The sequence below is a fragment of the Alosa alosa genome, chromosome 13 (assembly GCF_017589495.1).
Source record: "Alosa alosa isolate M-15738 ecotype Scorff River chromosome 13, AALO_Geno_1.1, whole genome shotgun sequence".
NCBI classification, from domain to species: domain Eukaryota; kingdom Metazoa; phylum Chordata; class Actinopteri; order Clupeiformes; family Clupeidae; genus Alosa; species Alosa alosa.
In genome coordinates, this window is record NC_063201.1 from 16,298,370 (window position 1) to 16,316,767 (window position 18,398).

At 41.0% G+C, this 18,398-nt stretch overlaps 2 protein-coding genes across 6 annotated transcripts in view; both read left to right on the forward strand.

Moving 5' to 3' along the window:
* Positions 1-1,744: 1,744 nt before the first annotated feature.
* Positions 1,745-17,023, forward strand: LOC125305629 (death-associated protein kinase 2-like). Of its 5 annotated transcripts, none has more exons than XM_048260513.1 (13): positions 1,745-1,883; positions 2,392-2,485; positions 4,500-4,600; positions 5,451-5,672; positions 7,230-7,368; positions 7,978-8,107; positions 8,766-8,814; positions 9,313-9,339; positions 9,441-9,593; positions 12,978-13,023; positions 13,163-13,252; positions 13,552-13,638; positions 16,001-17,023. In XM_048260513.1, exons 3-13 carry the CDS (start codon positions 4,539-4,541, stop codon positions 16,079-16,081), a joined length of 1,086 nt encoding a protein of 361 aa, XP_048116470.1. In that variant the 5' UTR covers positions 1,745-1,883; positions 2,392-2,485; positions 4,500-4,538; the 3' UTR covers positions 16,082-17,023. The 5 variants fall into 5 exon arrangements, with proteins under 5 accessions (XP_048116470.1, XP_048116469.1, XP_048116472.1 ...); XM_048260512.1 differs by having other exon boundaries at positions 1,745-1,878; XM_048260514.1 differs by lacking the exon at positions 1,745-1,883 and adding an exon at positions 1,890-2,029.
* Positions 17,024-17,898: 875 nt separating this feature from the next.
* Positions 17,899-18,398, forward strand: part of LOC125305613 (rho guanine nucleotide exchange factor 2-like) — a 53,462-nt gene continuing 52,962 nt past the window's right edge. The window contains 1 exon segment of the mRNA XM_048260464.1: positions 17,899-18,110. The gene's annotated coding sequence lies outside the window, so the exon portion shown is untranslated.

The following is an 18,398-nucleotide window of genomic DNA, read 5'->3' on the forward strand; positions in this document are numbered from 1 at the left end:
GAAGGGCCTGTAGATGCTTCGACTGCGCAGTCTGAGACGAGAGAGGTTAGACCGGTCCTGTAACTGCAAGGAAACAGGGAAATGGGTGGGAAACGAACATGATTTCTTCTTTCGTTTATTGTACTTGTAAGGGCAGGGACATCCTTTTCCACTTTCAAAAAACTCCTGAAGACCCAGCTCTTTAGAGAACACCTACTCTCATAGCGACACTTACAACAAGTCTTACTGATCCTAGCACTCTCCAGCCGTTTTAAACTGACAAGTAACTGTTAAAAACAGCACTCACCGACGCACTTATTCTTACTGTACTCTAATGTTTTTTTTTAAACTGTCCTAAAATTGTGAGAATTGTTCTAAAAACTTACTGTTTACCATGTTGTTAGTCGCTTTGGTTAAAAAGCGTCAGCCAAATGTAATGTAATGTAATGTAATGTAATGTACTTGAATTACCAATAAAATAAAAATAAAATAAATAAATAAAAAAGATCTAAGTGGCTCCTCTGCCGCAAAGATTGTCTCAAAAACACATGTACTGAATCCACAAATGCGAAAATGAAAACTGCGTGTGCTGGTGATCCACAAATGCAAAATTAGATTTCACAAAGGCAATTTTCAGTTTCTCAAATTTCATTTTGTTTACAAATGCAAATCTATATTTGTAAAAATCAATATACGAGTTACAAATATGATTTTTTTATTTGTAGATATCAAAACACACATGCAAATCAAGAAATATTTGTGGATCCCCCTCTGCGCATACAAATATTATTGAGACAAATACGCTACTTTTAAAATTTAATTGCAATTATTTGGCACTGTCAAGAAGCATTATTGAGTTTTGGTTTAAAATAGGCTATGTATGGAAAAACGGTAAGTAATCACTAAACAGCCAAGTTGACACAAAGATTAAACTGTTATCTCTGTTGACATATTGTTTTTGCATTTCCATTTGATTTTCCCATTGAATGCTAGCTTAGGCCAAAAGGCCATTCCATCATATGGCCATTTAAGGAAGATTATACCAAAAGTGGCCTTAATGGCTCACAAACACTCAAATGTGCCAATTTGTTGCATGTTGCTTTATCTGATTTCCATGCCCTAGACACACCCTATTAAAACAGGAAAATTGCAGCTTTCCAATTGCTGGTGCACTTTGTACGGTCCTCTGGAAATGGGCCCTTATTAGCCCTAGTTCTAAATGTTTACTTGGCAATGCAAAACGCATAAATGTAGGTATTCAGAGGTCCTGATTGTCGTATGTCGCTTTGGACAAACGCCAAACACCTTTTGAACATGACTAGCCTACACTGCAAAATCAGTCTGGAAGCCCACCTCTTGTGCTGTGGAAAAAGAATACTATACAAGGCAACATGCTGGCTGATGTCTGTTTTCTGGGAAGCCTCATACTGTTTGTACTGCGAGCGTAAGGTATTCCATCGCTGCTCTCCCACAGCCACAAATCAATAGGCCTCTCTTTATTAAGTTCCCCATCTCATGCAAGCAGGTGAGGTAGGCTTACAATAAAGATTACAAGGGGTAAGATAGCTTACTATTATTAACAAAAGCAATTTAAACAATGTAGGCTACTAGTGGCCATTTTAAGAAATTACGCAAATGCCAAAATTCTTGATTCCGGCTCGGCCTACACTGCAGTGACCTTGTACGACCACCGGGGTTCGCAAAGTTGCATTAAAGTTACCAGTGACAAACTGTTATAACGAGAAAACACACACCTATTCTCAAGTCCAGAGCAGCACCTGCTGACATGCGATAACAGTGCCACCGGATCGATGACAAACGCCATAGGTCTGCGCGTCATCAATTTTACCGTTCTTGGATCAGCTGCCATGGAGATTTCCCAGCTCAGCAACCTCAGAGGTGAGGTAGGCTAACCTACACCAACTGCAGCATAGTTTCTTTAACGGACATTTCACAGATTGTGTCAAACCTCACTATGTTTTCGTTTTCTAATGGAACTACGTGGTGCTGAAATAAGCGCTTCCTGGTTGCTAATGAAGAAACAGCAAAAGTTGGTTTCATACCTTTAACTTGTGGAATAGGCTAATTTTGTTAATGTTATAGATATATACCATTCAAGTGACATGAAGACCTGAAACACATCAACTCCATTGACACTGTGTGAGCCACTAGCCCATGAGATTAGTAAGATAGGCTACTATTTCTAAAAGGACATCGCCCCGCATACATTCCCATGACACGAAGACTGGCGTTCAAAGGGTGTGTGTCCTCTGTTGTGGAATTTGTAGGCTACAAGCCCCCTGTAGATGCTTCGACTGCGCAGTCTGAGACGAGAGAGGTTAGACCGGTCCTGTAACTGCAAGGAAACAGGGAAATGGGTGGGAAACGAACATGATTTCTTCTTGCGTTTAGATTTCATCAAGGATTAACAGGAAATTGAATGATTATGGAATCCGATCCATGAAGGAGCTGCATCAAACAACGGATACATTTACTGCATCAAACAGTTAAGTGAATTACGGTGGGTGAGTTGTTTTAGGCTATAGGCTATGTCAAACCTACAGTTTCTAAAAGTTTTGTTCAGTTCATTTTCACACTCAGAAATAGCAGATTCTGTAGATTAGGCTACTGATTATGCATATTTAAAGGATTAGCCATAAAGTAAAGTAGCCTATATAGCCTAATTTGATCTTTATTGTTTAACACACAAACCCTTTAAGGAACTTATTTTTTTTTGCAGAAATCGTAGGCTATGTCACTTTTGAATCAGTGAACAGTTTGACTGGTTACTCAGGTGGTCACTGTTTTTCAGCCATCCCACTCTCTGCACTCTCTCAATTGCCATCATTGTCTGTCACCAGCACTTCTCCACTGTGAATCTGTTGCATGACATACTATCCCATTTGTCATATTGTCCTTGACACAAATGGCATTTGTGCCTACTTCACCACAAGGCAAACTTTGCCACTACTTTGCCACAAGGCATGCTAAAATGATCTTGTACAAACACACACACACACACAGAAAGAGAGAGAGAGAGACAGAGGGAGAGAAAGTTCTGAAATTCTACTTTTATTGATATCCATTTAGTGTGGTTATGACTTTCTTGAATTTTCCCTTGGGGATCAATAAATCTATCTATCTATCTATCTATCTATCTATCTATCTATCTATCTACATGACAATGACAAATGTACACAGTCCAATGATGTGGCAAGCGTCTGTAGGCTACAGTTTACTGATCGTAGTTTCGATGAAACTCTGTGTCACTTGACAAGAATCCTTGAATTTCTCCCCCAATTTATCTCAACCCCCCATTAAAAATATATTTTTTCTAGACGTTCTACAGTAAGGATGCTCACCACTGCCTACTAATAAGCCCTGCTTACTCTTCCCATCCCTCCCTCCCTCTATCTCTCTCTCCCTCTCTCCCCCCTCAACTGTTTTCTCTGGGACATTCGGTTGTCTGTGATGTTAGTGTTCGGCATCTTTTGTGTGTGTGTGTGTGTGTGTGTGTGCGCGCCGTTACTCCCTGCTACGCTGACAACCGTGTCAGGGTGTTTGCTGATAAACGGGGACTCTTCCTGCTCTCCCAATGGCCTGAGTAAATATTTACTGATACAGATTCTGCTCTTTCTCTGCTGGATGCCTGGTGGGAGGGGATGGAGAGGCCTAATGTACACGTTCACACACACACACACACACACACACACACACACACATTATGCACATGCACACACATTTACAGGGCCACATACATCTCTGCTTACTCTTTACGCAACACATCACTCTCACATAATGACACATTCTTTTTCCATGTACACGTAAATCCCCCCCACCACACACACACACACACACACACACACACATATATGTATACACATTCAGACAAGCAAAGGGACTGAGTTTGTCTTTTGTGCTTTCTGGCTCCCAAACACACCTGCTCTTGCCGCTGATGTCATGGTGACCCTTTTGAACTATTAGTGTCCATTGTTTTGCTTTTCATTTCCCTTGTATGGTTGTTGACCTACTCTTGTATTTCACACAGGCTGGTCAGGGCATGCAGTTTCTCCTGAGCTGTTTAGGGGAATTCATGAAACTATTCATGAATTCATGAGATGGTGCCTGCAATGACGATCAGAAAAGGTGGAATAACCAATACATGGGATGTTTTTAATGTTAGGATCTCGGGAGTTGACAGATATGTGGAAATCAGGATAAAAATGGTGGTGAATTAGGCGTGAACTTGCTGTCTTCCTGCATGCTCACCTCAGTGGGGGTTAGGCGGGGTCCAACAATGACCTGTTGTTTGAGTTACAATAGAATCGCCCAGCAGAGTGTATTTAGGTCCAATCTGCTTTTATCATCAGATTGAATTCCGAAGGCACCACTGAATAAATGTTTGTTCTGAACAGGACTGAAAAGCATGTGGATGTTTGCAACTGGGCTACTGTTTATGCATGTGTATGCATGTTTTAATTACTGTTGTAAATAATGTTATGCACATTGATGTTTTGCAGTCCATGTGGCTGGAGTGGAGATAGCAGGAGCAGTCTGCCATGGCTCTGATTAAACTTCAGAATGTGGAGGACTTTTATGAAATTGGAGATATGTTGGGCAGGTCAGTCGCAAAACAGAACAGAACATTCAGATTTTCAAATACCTATTAGGATAACTTCTAAATGAACGGTTGTCATATATGAACAAAATTCACAGAGAGATTCTGATCAGATTAAGAGGACACAAACCATACCTCCTCTGAGAACTTTGTTTTGATGTCAGACACAATTAAGTTTGCACACCAACAATCACAGGACCATTGTGCAGTTTAACCACAGATGTGTTTTAGCCAAATATATGTTGCATCTGTAGGCTATTCATTCTTAAGCAAATGTATTTGAAATATTTGTGGCTTTAAAACCTTTTACTGAAGATATTGAGAGCAGAGAGCTGCTCAATCTCCCTGGCTAATTGTAGTATAGGCTAATGCTAGTGTAAAATAAACACTGAAAATCTAACAACTGCAGCTGAACAAATGAATATAAAGCCCAGTCTCCTTCTCTACCACTGTGTTTAACTGAACATATGGACCCTTTCAACAAGGTAAACAAAAACAATGCTTGAACGTTCTATTTGGGCCCCAATCTACTTCCTCTGCATTAAGATAACATATGGAATGTTAAAAAGGAAGTCTTGTTCCCATGTTATCTTAATGCAAAGGAAGTAGCAGAGAGGGTTAAAGCGGAGCTAGTAATCAAGGATCTTTGGAAGTAGATTGGGAACCAAATAGAATTTTCAAGCATTGTTTTTGTTTTTATTGTTGAAAGGGTCTATAGTTAAGTCATCAAATGTAATATGTGAAACACAGACCAACTTGTTGTTCAGCAAACAAGCAAATGCAAGAGTAAACTGAAGCCTTCCTCTCATCTTTTCTCTCTCTCTCTCGCTCTCTCTCTGCGTTGGTCCATCAGTGGGCACTATGGGCAGGTGCGGGTGGTGCACGAGCGGTCGACGGGCACTCGCTGGGCGGGTAAGTTCCTGAAGCTGCGGCGGAGCGTGAGCAGCCGGCTTGGCCTTGAGAGGAAGAGCGTGGAGCAGGAAGTGGAGATCCTGCAGGCGTTGCAGCACTCTAACATCATGGCCCTCCGCGACGTCTTTGAGAGCAAGGCCGAGGTGGTGCTCATCGTGGAACTGTGAGTGGGCACCTGAACAGATTTGTTTACTGTGTTTGTCTGTCTGTCTGTCTGTCTGTATATATGTATGTTTCAGAGTTGTGCTTTGCTTGCACATCTTAAGTGACCAGTGTAGTGTGTGTGTATATGTGTGTGTGTTTTTGTGTAAATAAAAGAGTTGTCACATGCTGCACTGACTGGTCAGTCAATAGAGAATTAGATGTCGTCTGTTTGCAATACTGCATTCTGCACCTCTATATTTATAGGGCCCAAGCTCCTACAAGGCCAGCCACCATGTGACCTGAACTATTAGATTAGCACTGAAGTTGATTGAGGGGATTACATGGCCAATTGTACTGTCTGTGAGTCACAGTGTTGGCCGGTAAACAGCCTGGATGGAGGTGGCATTTTCCACTGGGGAAGCTATGGGCTGCAGGCGTGATACACACAAGCTATGTAACCAGAGAAAGACAGGCGGACTATTTCAAAGTTCAGGTCTTGACCACAGCCTCCCTTTGTCTGAGCATCTCTTTTGACTGCCTCCTGTGTGTGTGGGGGTGCATGCTTGTTACATGCTCAGAGATTAAATGAATCCGAAGATCCGAAGTGGCTTCAGTTCACTCATATTTGTTCTCTCGTTCTACTACTACAATTTTTCTAGTGAAAAACTATTAGGTTTTATTTATCTAAACCTGCAATCCTAGACAAGACTTGTTTTGGATTCCTCCTTCTAATCTGAGGTCTGCAGCAGTTTTATTTACTGTTTTATTTAATAACATGACATCATAGAATGTAAATGTGTCTCTTTTGAGATACTCATCTTTAATGCATTACATTTCTCTTGAGGTCTGGAAATAGTTTGAAAAATGTGTCATCTGTCATGTGTATAAACTAGTGCATATACTGTATTATAAGCCGTTTCTTTTTTAAGCCGATTTGGAAAAAATCATCAATAAATGCTATAAACCTAAACATATTGGATAACTAGTTGGCTGTTTGAAACATTTTCTCTAAAGTATTATCCATTTCTTGCTGTCTTTCCTTTAGCGTAATTTACTGCTCTGTCCTTTCTCTTTTTTCTTCTTCTTCCCTCCTGTAATGTCGGCTAAACTACATACAGCTGCTGAGAACTAACAAGCATTCCACTGGAAATGTTGCAGTAAATAATCTGAAACCAGAGATTTAAAATAACTGTGAGATACAAATCTTTGAAATGGTCCTATCGTTTCTCTCAGTGCAGATACAGTGCAGTTTATGACACATCAGCCATCATGTCTTCAGAAATGTAATACCTCCCCCATACAATGGTGGGACATAGTGTACTTGACACTAAGCCACTAGCTTTGCTTTCTCACAGCCCTTTTTATCTCTCTCCCTCTCTCCCTCGCTCTCTCTATCTATATCTTCCTCTCTCTCTCCCTCTCTTTCTCTCTCCCTCGCTCTCTCTATCTATATCTTCCTCTCTCTCTCTCTCTCTCTCTCTCTCTCTCTTAATCTCTCCTGTCCCTCCCCTGTTGACCCCTGGTCTTTGTGTTTCTTCATGCTTGTCTGCCTGGCTTCTCTCATCCCCCTGTGCAGGATCAACGGGGGCGAGCTGTTTGATTTCATCGCTGAGAAGGAGAACCTTTCCGAGAACGAGGCGATCGAGTTTATGAAGCAGATTCTAAAGGGTGTAGGCTTCATGCATAGTAAACACATTGCCCATTTTGACCTCAAGGTGAGAGGATGTGCAACTTGTATTTGTTTTCGGTAGTCATCGGAAACTAAGATAGAATCACATATGAAAACCATTCGAGATGTTTAGTTTTTTATTTCAAGACAAAAAGAAGCATCTAAAGAAATATACAACACCAAAGGTCTTGTTTTTGTGATTCGCCTCCCGCCTTTGTTGCAAATTGAAGAGCTGGTAGACTGTACCCTGTCTGTACCTTGTCTGTCACTGGTGTAACTGTCACAGTATCATATTGTTGAGAGTGGTGAGAGCATGAAGTCATACCATTGCTAACATTCAAAATATGCCTTCAGACATTTAAACACATCTGTGTCACATTACCAACTGATCCCTGCAGTTAGTTATAACTAGCACTACCCCAAATGCTTTCTATTTTTTGCCACATTGTCTGTTGTAAGATGGTATGATTCATATTACATCTCTGTAAACAAAATAATTTATTCTTTGTCACTATTTAGCCCCTAGAGAGGTCCTTGCTATGCATCGGATGTTCAACATGAATGCCAAGGGAGTTGCATGTTGTTATACTGCCTGTCAGAATTAGACTGACTCAAAACTTTGCACTGTTCTATTTGTTGTGCATGCTGTATGTAGCCAGAGAACATCATGCTGTCAGAGAAGGAGCAGGAACACCCTCACATCAAAATCATAGATTTTGGCCTTGCCCATCGATTCACCCCAGGGGAGGAGTACAAGAGTCTCTGTGGAACTCCACAATATATAGGTAATTATATAGAGCAAAGAGCAGGTTTCGCTTCTCTCTCTCTCTCTCTCTGTCTCTATCTGTTTGTCTTTGTCTGTATGTGTGGTGTGTGTGTGTGTGTTTTGGGCTGGAAAGAGTAAGCGTGTGTGCATGGGTCTGAGATCTGGGGAGTGATTTTGGTATGTGTGGCTTATTCTGTGGGGGAGTGGAACAGAAAATATGTGTGTGTAACCCAGTTGGCTATTTCCAGATGCACGTCTCTGTGCATTTTTGTGTATGCAGACGTTTTTTTGTGACACTCACTTTAGTTTGTGAAACCATTGCAGGTTGCCATAGAGATGTGTGTGGTCTAGCTCTGAGCAGGATGTGGTCTAGGGCTTGAGAGAGGTTAGCATGGACAGGCGTGTAGCGTTCTATCGCTGTCCAAACATGATAAGCCAAAAAACACTCTCATGATACAGCACTGATGCTGATATAAAGATTCCCATCACAATGCGGCTGCAAGGTAACAAATAGGTATGACAAATGTACCATATGGGAGCCATATATTTCACTCTGTCTGACTGAAAAGTTGTGTATTTGAGCTCTCGGCTGACCTCTGTCCTAGCTTCTGCTTTGGGTTTGTCTTGTTATATAAGTGATTTGGAGGAACTGTGTGTGTCTTCACTTCCTCCAACAGGACCCGAGGTGATCAACTTTGAGCCCTTGAGCACAGCAGCGGATATGTGGTAAGGTTCTGCGGCCGTGTACAAAACACACTATAGAAACACCCCACACTTCTCTATTGTCTAATTCCCCTCTCCCAGTACTACAGTACACACTTCACATTTTACTTACTTTTGAGCTCTCTGCTTTAACCACAGGATACCCTAGACTTAAAAAACTGTAAAATGGGAAGTATAAAGGTGTCATATACTGTACATATATATTACATGTATATACCTATATATTATAGGTATATATACATGTAATTTATGTATAGGTTTATATATATATATATATATAGGTATATATATATTACATGTATATATACCTATATATATATAAACCTGTATTTATCCAACTATACACTGAACATTATTAATCTCTATTGTATACACAACCATACTCTACCTGCACTTGGTATTTAATGCTTCTTTTGGATGTCAACTGCATTTCATTGGCTCTGTACCTGTACTCTGCTAAATGGCAATAAAGTTGAATCTAATCTTATTCTTATTTTTCAGGAGCCTTGGAGTGGTAACATACATTTTGTAAGTATCCACACACTTGAGCTGCCATGTGGCCAATCATTGAAATACATATCAACATACTTGTGCAGCTCTACCATCTTCTGTGTGATTTTTTTCCACAGACTGAGTGGCATGTCGCCTTTCCAAGGGGATACTGACGAGGAGACACTAAGAAACATAGTGGCGATGAACTATGAGTTTGAAGAACAGTACTTCAGTGAGACTAGTGCCATGGCCAAAGACTTTATTGAGAAGTTGCTGGTCAGGGACCCAAGGTATTTTCATTTGTACCCCTCTGTGTACCTGTCATTGTCCTCTTTTATGGCCTGTGCATATTACTCAATTTTTTTGTCTTTCACAATGGTCTTTTACGATTGACCATGTCAGACTATGCGATCAGAGAACCGCAAATTCTTGTTGTGTCTTGGTCGGGAAATTGGCCACATTACAAGATCATGCAGCCTATGGTGCACGTCACGGGAGTCGTAGGAGAATCCCAAAAAAAGTCTGACATGCTACACTTTTGGTCATGGAGTCGTGGAACATCGCACACAATAAATCGCTGGTTGTTGAATATGTCACATTACAAGACACATTCCTCCTTCGCCATCATTCCTATCATATTCGGGCACAACCCTGGAAATTTGTTGGCTACGACAAAATCGTGGCAAAATCTAATGTAATCTGCACAGGCCATTACCCCTTTCAAACAGACCTTGAAAAACCTTAATTGATTGTGTATTAGTGTGTAGGTGTCCTACATGAATGCTACCTACTAGAGGTCGACCGATATGGTTTTTTGTCTATATATATATTATATATAGAGATGCAGGTATATTTTTTTTCCCGTCATCTACTCCCTGAATTTTTGGTCATTGATACCCGGGACACCGAACCACCGGGGTACATGAAATTTGGTGGGTATGTAGCCCCACTAGACTTTTACGGAAAAATTTCATTTAGGCCCCCGGGACCACCCCGTGCTGGGCCCCTAAACCGCAAAAACAAAAAAACAGTTTTTCCTAAATAACTACCTGAACCGTGGCACTGAGGATGAAGAATCTTTTATGGTATGTTGGTCTCAAGGGCCCACATCAACCTGGCTCATAATCACTCATTTGTGATTTGCACCCCCCACCCGGTAAAAAATGAAAATGCAATATTATTCTGCTTTAATCGCCCCTATCTTCAGTTAAGATGTTCAGAACTGCACCAAATTTTATGTGTATGATTGACCTGGCATTCTCTGGGGGTATGCCAAGTTTCGTAGAATTTCATCCATGGGGGGGTCTAAAAAAATTAGGTTATGTGTACATTTAGTGACTGTACACTCATTGGCCTGTAAATGGCAGTGCACACATATACACATGCACACACACAGGCACCCACATACTATCGGTATTAGAACGGCCGATACATAATTACAAATTCAGTAGGATTAAAAGAAACCCAAAATAAATATTCATCATCATCATCATGGCTGCATTTTCAGTATTGGCGAGAAGTAGTCGTTTGTCCACTAGATGGCGCATCGTTGCAGTGAGACGTAATTTTGTTGGAAGTTAAAAGTGGGTTGGAAAAAACAATGGATGCTTCCTACAAGGACTGTAATTTACCGCAGCGAACATCTAATAAGGATAGGACGATGTTCACATGAAGTGTAATTCCCATTTCTTCTTGAAGCGAAATAAATCTGAGGATGTTTATCGGACATGCTTGGTTTTACTGCAGGTACATTAATCTTGTAATATCAATAAGGACCTAGGTAATGTTACCGTTAGCGTTGGTTGAGTGATGGAGGCATTTGATTGATTGCATTTGTAGAAAACTATAAATGCGGTTATACCAAGCAAATGTATAGCAGCACTGTTTGTATCTTCGACTGTCATTTATTGCACGTGCTACAAAAATCATTCTGTGCAATGGAAGATTTACCAACGCTATAACCGGGTCTGATACAGTTTTGCCTATACATGCGTGAGACTGAGAAGCCTGTTTATTTTGTTTTAAGTGCCTGCAGGGTGTGAGAGGGGAATCGATGTGCTTTGATTACAGCTTGGTAGTTGTAGTCTGTGAAATTAAAAAGCACGCGGTGTGTGAAGTATCCAAACAATGACACCTTCATTTCATTATGGCTGCTTTAGCAAAACACCTTAAGCTACTGTGTAGTGGGTCCCATTTAGAAGTGGCTACTTCATTCGCAAGCTTTCCTTGACTCATGGAGCTGCGTGAATGTTATTACAACTTTTCGCCCACGATATGACAGTTTAAGTCCGCTTGATACTGTTAAGGCGTAAGCCATTGGTTTCCAAAGGAGATTTTATTTGTGTCGCCAGCATAGCCTATTGACAATTTATGTTGTAAATAGGTCTACCTTATAATCCTACCTGTAGCTTTCTATTAGGATCTAGTTTGTTAGTTACCGTTTTGTCATAACTCCCTGATGCATTTTTGCATTTAGAATAGCCAGAGCGTGTATATCTCAATCGGAAAATTAAACAATATCGGGTGCCTATGGACTAGGCTGGGTGAACCCAGCGTGATCTGCCCGCTATTTATTTTTTGATTTCTTAAAAGATTGAGCTTGGTCTGATGAAAGCCAGACTAGCCATGGACCTCAGTTAAACAATGCAAGGTAACATGAATCAGCCTATATTTGCACGAACAATAACGGACAAAAGCTCTTCAACTTTGGCCCGTTAAAATGTGTATGAACAGTCTAGCGACGCATTTCATCAAGGCCCATTTGGACATGTCAGTTATTTGCACCACTGGTTAGATGTAAAACAGCATTTCGTTTCAGACTAGGCTACTGTTACTTAATTTGTGCATTAACAATAACGCTTCAGACTACTGTTACTTAATTTGTGCATTGACAATAAAGTATTACATGAACTAAAGATGACTAAAATCTTATGTAGAAGAAGAAACATTCACAAAAATCCATCCATCCAAAAAAGACCTTTGTTTTGATAGCTGTTGAAAACGGCATGGAACTGACAGAGATGTTTTTGTTTATAAATACATAAAAAAAAATAAAAAAAAAAATAACATTATGCTGATACCTTTTGCTTTTCCCAAATACAATGTAGCCTACAGGTGTAAGTGACCTTTCATCAATCCAGTTGCAATGGATGAACTGTGATGAACTGCCCTACTTGTGATTGTTTAGAGATTTTAAAGGTTTTATAACAATGCTACATCTTCTTTGGCTATTCTACAATCTATTCACCTTTTCAGCACCAGTAGGCTACTTTCTGTGCAGCCGCACACACACACTCAGGCATGCCAAACAAGCATACACAAAAGTTTCAAGAGTGGGGGATGGAGTAAAATATGGAGACAAATTGAAGTGTGATTTATTTTCGCGGAACGGATGTACAGGACTGAGCGGCGGTCATATTTTGTACCGCTATGCGGTACATCTAGTTTTATACATATTTTGTTGCATTTGTTCAATTTTCCAGGCCCTGATAAATGCAGCTAAAGCATACTAATTCTCAATGCAAAGAGTCAGAGTACTCTGAGTTCAAACTTACAGGTTCCCGATCATTATAGGCTAAATGTTTTTGACAGCAAAAACAACATGTAACATGAGTCTTTCATAGTGACTTTTGCTTAATAATAAATGTGATTAATGTATGCACATTTTTCTACAGTGAGAGAATGACAGCAGATGAATGTCTACTCCACCCCTGGATCAAGGTGAGGAGGATCTTATATGTTGGTTGCTGTAGAGAGAAATGCTAGAACTTTTTCTTCACTTGCGTGTTAGAACTCGTGCTAGTTATTGCTTATTACAATGACTGGGACTGGACAAATATATGTACTTCCTCTCTCTCAGCCTCTGACAAGGAAGCAGGCAGCCAATAGGAGTCGTTCCTCCATCAACATGAAAAACTTCAAGAAGTTCAATGCTAGGCGGAAATGGAGGGTGAGGTTCCACTTGTTTGGGTGTTGTAAGGGGTCTTCTTTTGAGTTGACCATGAGATAAGCCTGACATCTGCTGAGCAAATGTGGTATTGCACAAGAGCTCTTTGTTGCGCCATGTATAATCCTATACTATGAAATGCTAATAGTATCTATTGCAGAGATTACATTAAACATTTTTGGCATCTCAGATGGGTTCAGTCCCTGTTTTAATGTTAATCCAGTTTTCATGATCTTGGCAGGATTAAAATCTCCTGTTTTGCGGTGGTGCGGTATCTCTAACTCTGTTCTTTTCCTCCACAGATGTCATATAACATGGTGTGGGCTTGCAATAGACTTTGTCGCTTGCAGTTACTGTGCAAGTCAAGGGCCAAAGTTGATGAAGAGTTGGTAAGAAAACCGGTTCAAGGTTGCCTGAACTGTTTAATGCTTAGTGAAGTTTAGTGTTCTGCAGCTCGGAGAAGGGCTGAAGAAGCCAATTGGGAAAAGCATGACTACGGCTATATACTACATCAAAGTCAAAGTCAAAGTCAAAGTCAGCTTTATTGTCAATTTCTTCACATGTTCCAGACATACAAAGAGATCGAAATTACGTTTCTCACTATCCCACGGTGAAGACAAGACATATTTGACCAATTTTAAGTCCACAGACAAACATAACATTCAAGTAAACAAAAAAGTAAGTAAATAAGTAAATAAGAGGGCACATATAATAATAATGAAAAAAATAAGAGCAGCAAAATTTTGTTGACATTGTGCATAGACAGTCAATAAAATACTAGTGCAAATACTGTAAAATACTATAAAAATACTGTTTGACCTAAGTAATAAAGAAAGTGGCATAGTGGTGCAAGTTATGTAAGAGCAGCAGAAGTGTTGTGTTTTCAGGACAACAACACCAAGTTGTAAAGTGTACAAGTGTGCAAGTGTTCAAGTGTGCAGGTGGAGTAGTGCAGGCGGCCATTGTGGGTCCAATGTCCAGGATGTTATGTAGCTGAGGGTGGAGGGGGAGAGGAGGGAGAGAGTTCAGCATCCTTACAGCTTGGTGTGGCGAAGCTGTTAGTGAGTCTGGTAGTGCGAGCCGCGAGGCTTCTGTACCTCTTCCCAGAGGGCAGTAGATCAAACAGATTGTGAGCGGGTGACTTGCATCACTCACAATTTTGGTCGCCGGCGGGTGAGGTGGGTGGTGTAAATGTCCTTCAGGGAGGGGAGTGAAGCACCATCGATCCTTCCAGCTGTGTTCACTATGCGCTGCAGGGCTTTCCTGTTGTATTCAGTGCAGCTTCCGCCCCACACAGCGACATACAGCTGGAGAGGATGCTCTCAATGGTGCCTCGGTAGAATGTGGTCATGATGGCTGGTGGAGCACTTGCTCGCCTGAGTTTTTAAGAGGAAGTACAGGCGGCGCTGAGCTCTTCGCCAGTGATGCAGTGTTGGTGGTCCAGGAGAGGTCTTCACTGATGTGCACCCCCAGGAATTTGGTGCTGCTCGCTCCTCTCCACCACAGCACCGCCGATGGTCAGTGGCAGGTGTTGGGTGTGACCTCTCCGGAAGTCAACAACAATCTCTTTGGTCTTGCTGACGCTCAGCAGGAGGTTGTTGTCCCTGCACCACGTGGTCAGATGGTCGACTCCAACCTGTATTGAGTCTCGTAAGCCCTTGGTGATGAGACCCACCAGAGTTGTGTCGCCAGCAAATTTCACTATGTGATTGTTGCTGTAGGTTGCAGTGCAGTCATCAAGGCCAGCAGGGTGAAGAGCATGGACTGAGCACGCAGGCTTGGGGGCCCCTGTGCTCAGTGTGATGCTGCTTGAGGTATTGTTGCCAACACGTACTACCAGGGGGCCTCTGACAGAGGAAGTCCAGTAGCCAGTTGCAGAGGTAGGTACTGAGTCCCAGTTTGTCAAGTTTGCAGATGAGTTGTTGTGGTATTATGGTGTTGAATGCAGAACTGCATCTACATCTAAACAACTCCACAGCAGACCCCAGCCATGACATTTTCTGATTAATATTAATATTTAGATATGATTGGTTGTGTTTTGGGCTGACCCAAACCATAGAGTAATTGTTGCACAACATCAGACTGGCTACAGTCACAGGACATTCCCAAGCTCATTAGCACAGAGATGCTCTCTAGAACCGTGGCTCTCAAACTTTTCATTATGAGGAACACCTATTTTCATTCCTAATATGAATATTATGTATTATTGACTACCATTCACAGCCACAGCTGTCCACTTTCTGCTTTGCTGCTGTTCACCGCACTACTCCCATTTCGAGCCACGATTCCAACATTTCTGAACAATCATTTTCGCTTCCTTAGCTTGCCATCACAGCTTAGCTTTTCAGCCATTTTAACCAACAGTTAAAGTAGCCTATAACCCTATTTGCTCAGATCGGCTGATTAACAAATATTTGATTTTAAAGAAAGACAAAACCTAGTTTCGATTTAATTTCAGTGATCTTATGGTTAAGAATTTTGCATCATATTTATATATTCTTAATCATTTTGTCTTTCTAAAAAAATACTCCCGACATTTCTGATGAGTTTCATAGAATTTCATTATAATGTAATAATACGTAATTACATTATTATATGATATTATATTATATTTCCATTAATATTGTCAGCTTAAAAAATGTAGCAAGATATTTATATGTGTTAAAATAAGTAAAAGACAACAACAAACAATTCAGAAGTCAAAGAGAACAAAAGGCTTACAGAGTTTTATTATTTCTCTCTACCGAACAGAGGGGGTGTGAGAGTGACCAGGAGGATACAGAGACCAAGCCAGCATCGCTAATCCGCCGTCGCCTGAGCAGCAACTCCTAAGGATGACCACTAGAGGGAGCCACATGGCCTTACAGACTAATCTTGTCTAACAGAGACTAGATGTCTGAATGGGATGTCTGTGTTCACTGTGGCAAGCTCACTGGCTGTGTTAAACAAGTACATTTTGTCAGTGATAACTCTGTTTTCCAATAGAGCATAGCACTCTAGTTCACAGTGAAGTTATGGTAACCGTGTAAATGTTGAGTTCAGTTGTGAGATAAGAAGGAGGTTCCATTGTTGTGCTTTTAATTTCTGCGCTGTATTTTGGAGCACAGAGATAAGTTATTGAGTTGAGGAATGTCACTCTGTAAATCAACCATAGCAGTATTTCTGATAGTTTGCAGGCTCTTGTTCTGCCACTCACTGTTTCTATCTCTCTCTCTCTGACATACACACACACTCACACACACGCATGCATGCAGGCACCCACGCACACACGCATGCACGCACACACACACACAGACTGTGCAAACTATTTTAGGAGTTACTTGAAGTTATTCCTCTTGATAAATGTATTTTGTACAAACAGAGAAGTACACCCTTGGCAACAGCATGGGGTTTTAAGTGAAAGCTGTTTACATAGTTTTTGTTTTTTCTCATACTCTCTACCTCGGTTAAATGACAGCCTAATGCATCAAACCAAAGCTGAGAGTTCTGAGAGGTTTTTTATACAATGCAGCATGTTTGCCCTTTGCAACAAATATGACTGCTTTACAAGGGCCTAAATGAAAGTACTTATTAAGCTGTATCTTGGTAACATTTCAAATTTTGTTTGCAAAAATATATTATTTTATTATTTTTAAAACAAACAAACAACAAACATTTGAAACGTTTCAACATGTGAGGTGATGTGTTTTGAAGACATGTTTATCATTAGCATTTTATATTTGTATTGCTGTGTAGTTTAAGTTACCTAGTTTAATACTGAATAACTGATTAAATGTTTTTTCCCAGCATCAAAATCTGGAGCTGTGTGTTTTATTCTCAGTTGTTCCTACCAAAATCTCTAAATACATACATATTAATTTTCCACATTTAGGTTATGTGTAGCCTACTTGCCACCTCCTGGATTTACACATTTTTCAATGAATATGTTCTCCAGTGGAAAAGGTTGGGTTAGGTTTCAGATCGCTGGGTGTAGGCTGGATGTTCACTGAGCTCGCACAAGGACATTGGCACAAGATCCTCCGAGGGAGGAGAGATAGAGGTGTGACATGGTGGTTTGGAATGGCATGGCAAGCGAGGGCATCCAAGTATCCAAGGAGTCAGCATTCTTTGAGGGAGAGAGGGAGGCAAGGGAAATAATAATGCTCTCTCACTCTCTAAATTCCTAACGCTGCCCATGCGAGTGCTCTAGCAGACGACCCGCCTCGGACCTCTCTCAGTCGCCAAAGGCAGTCAGTCATCAGATCTGTTCAGTCGCGGGAGGAAGGCCGTTGCCATAGAGCGATTCACAACAGACGCAACCAAGCACAAAAAAGGGGTCTTTGATAGGCTAAATGTGAGTATGATCTCATAATTTAAAAATTAACCTGTCAACGAGATATGTGTGTGATTTATACTTGCACGTTGTCGCTGGCTGTCAAACATCAGAAAGTGGGCTATAGCCTATGTAATATAATTGGCACTGACGCGAGCACTGAGGCGCGCGACTCACACAGGCAGGCACGCACAAACCCACAGACAAGCGAGTCAATTATCCACCGGCGAAGACATTGTAACGAAACTGGTAAGGAAACAGGATATGGTACAGAGGCGGTCAGGTAAGATACTTGAAAAAGCAAGTTGTGGGAGTGGTTGTAGTGTAGCTTTAACACACACTAGGCTCCAGATCAAATGACGAACGACTCACCTGTGGAACGGTTTCAGGTCCGAGCTTCACGAGTGAAGGTCCTTAGTGGAAAGACCTGGATGAGTCCTATTTTGACTAAACGACGCTTCTAATTTGTATTCAAAGTCGGACTAGGCTATTTTACATTTTTGCCAGTGGCTTTTGGCAGCATCTGGGAGCAGTAATACCACAGAACAGGTGAGTTGGTCTATTGTTAGAGCAACTGATATCTTGACTTGAGTCACTTGACCTAGTAGGGGGATTTAGAGATTAAAAAAGATTTAGCTAACAATGAAGTTTATATGGTCCTTTTTAACATAGACATCATATTTCTCCTAATCCCCAGGCCTATAGTGTTTGTGACTTTTCATATTAGGCCTATGTCTAAAAAACCGTTGATGAAGAATTACTTCTGTAGCCTAGTAGGTTATCCCAGTCACTAACAATTGATATGGGTAGACTATAAGGATTTGCCACAATAACAGT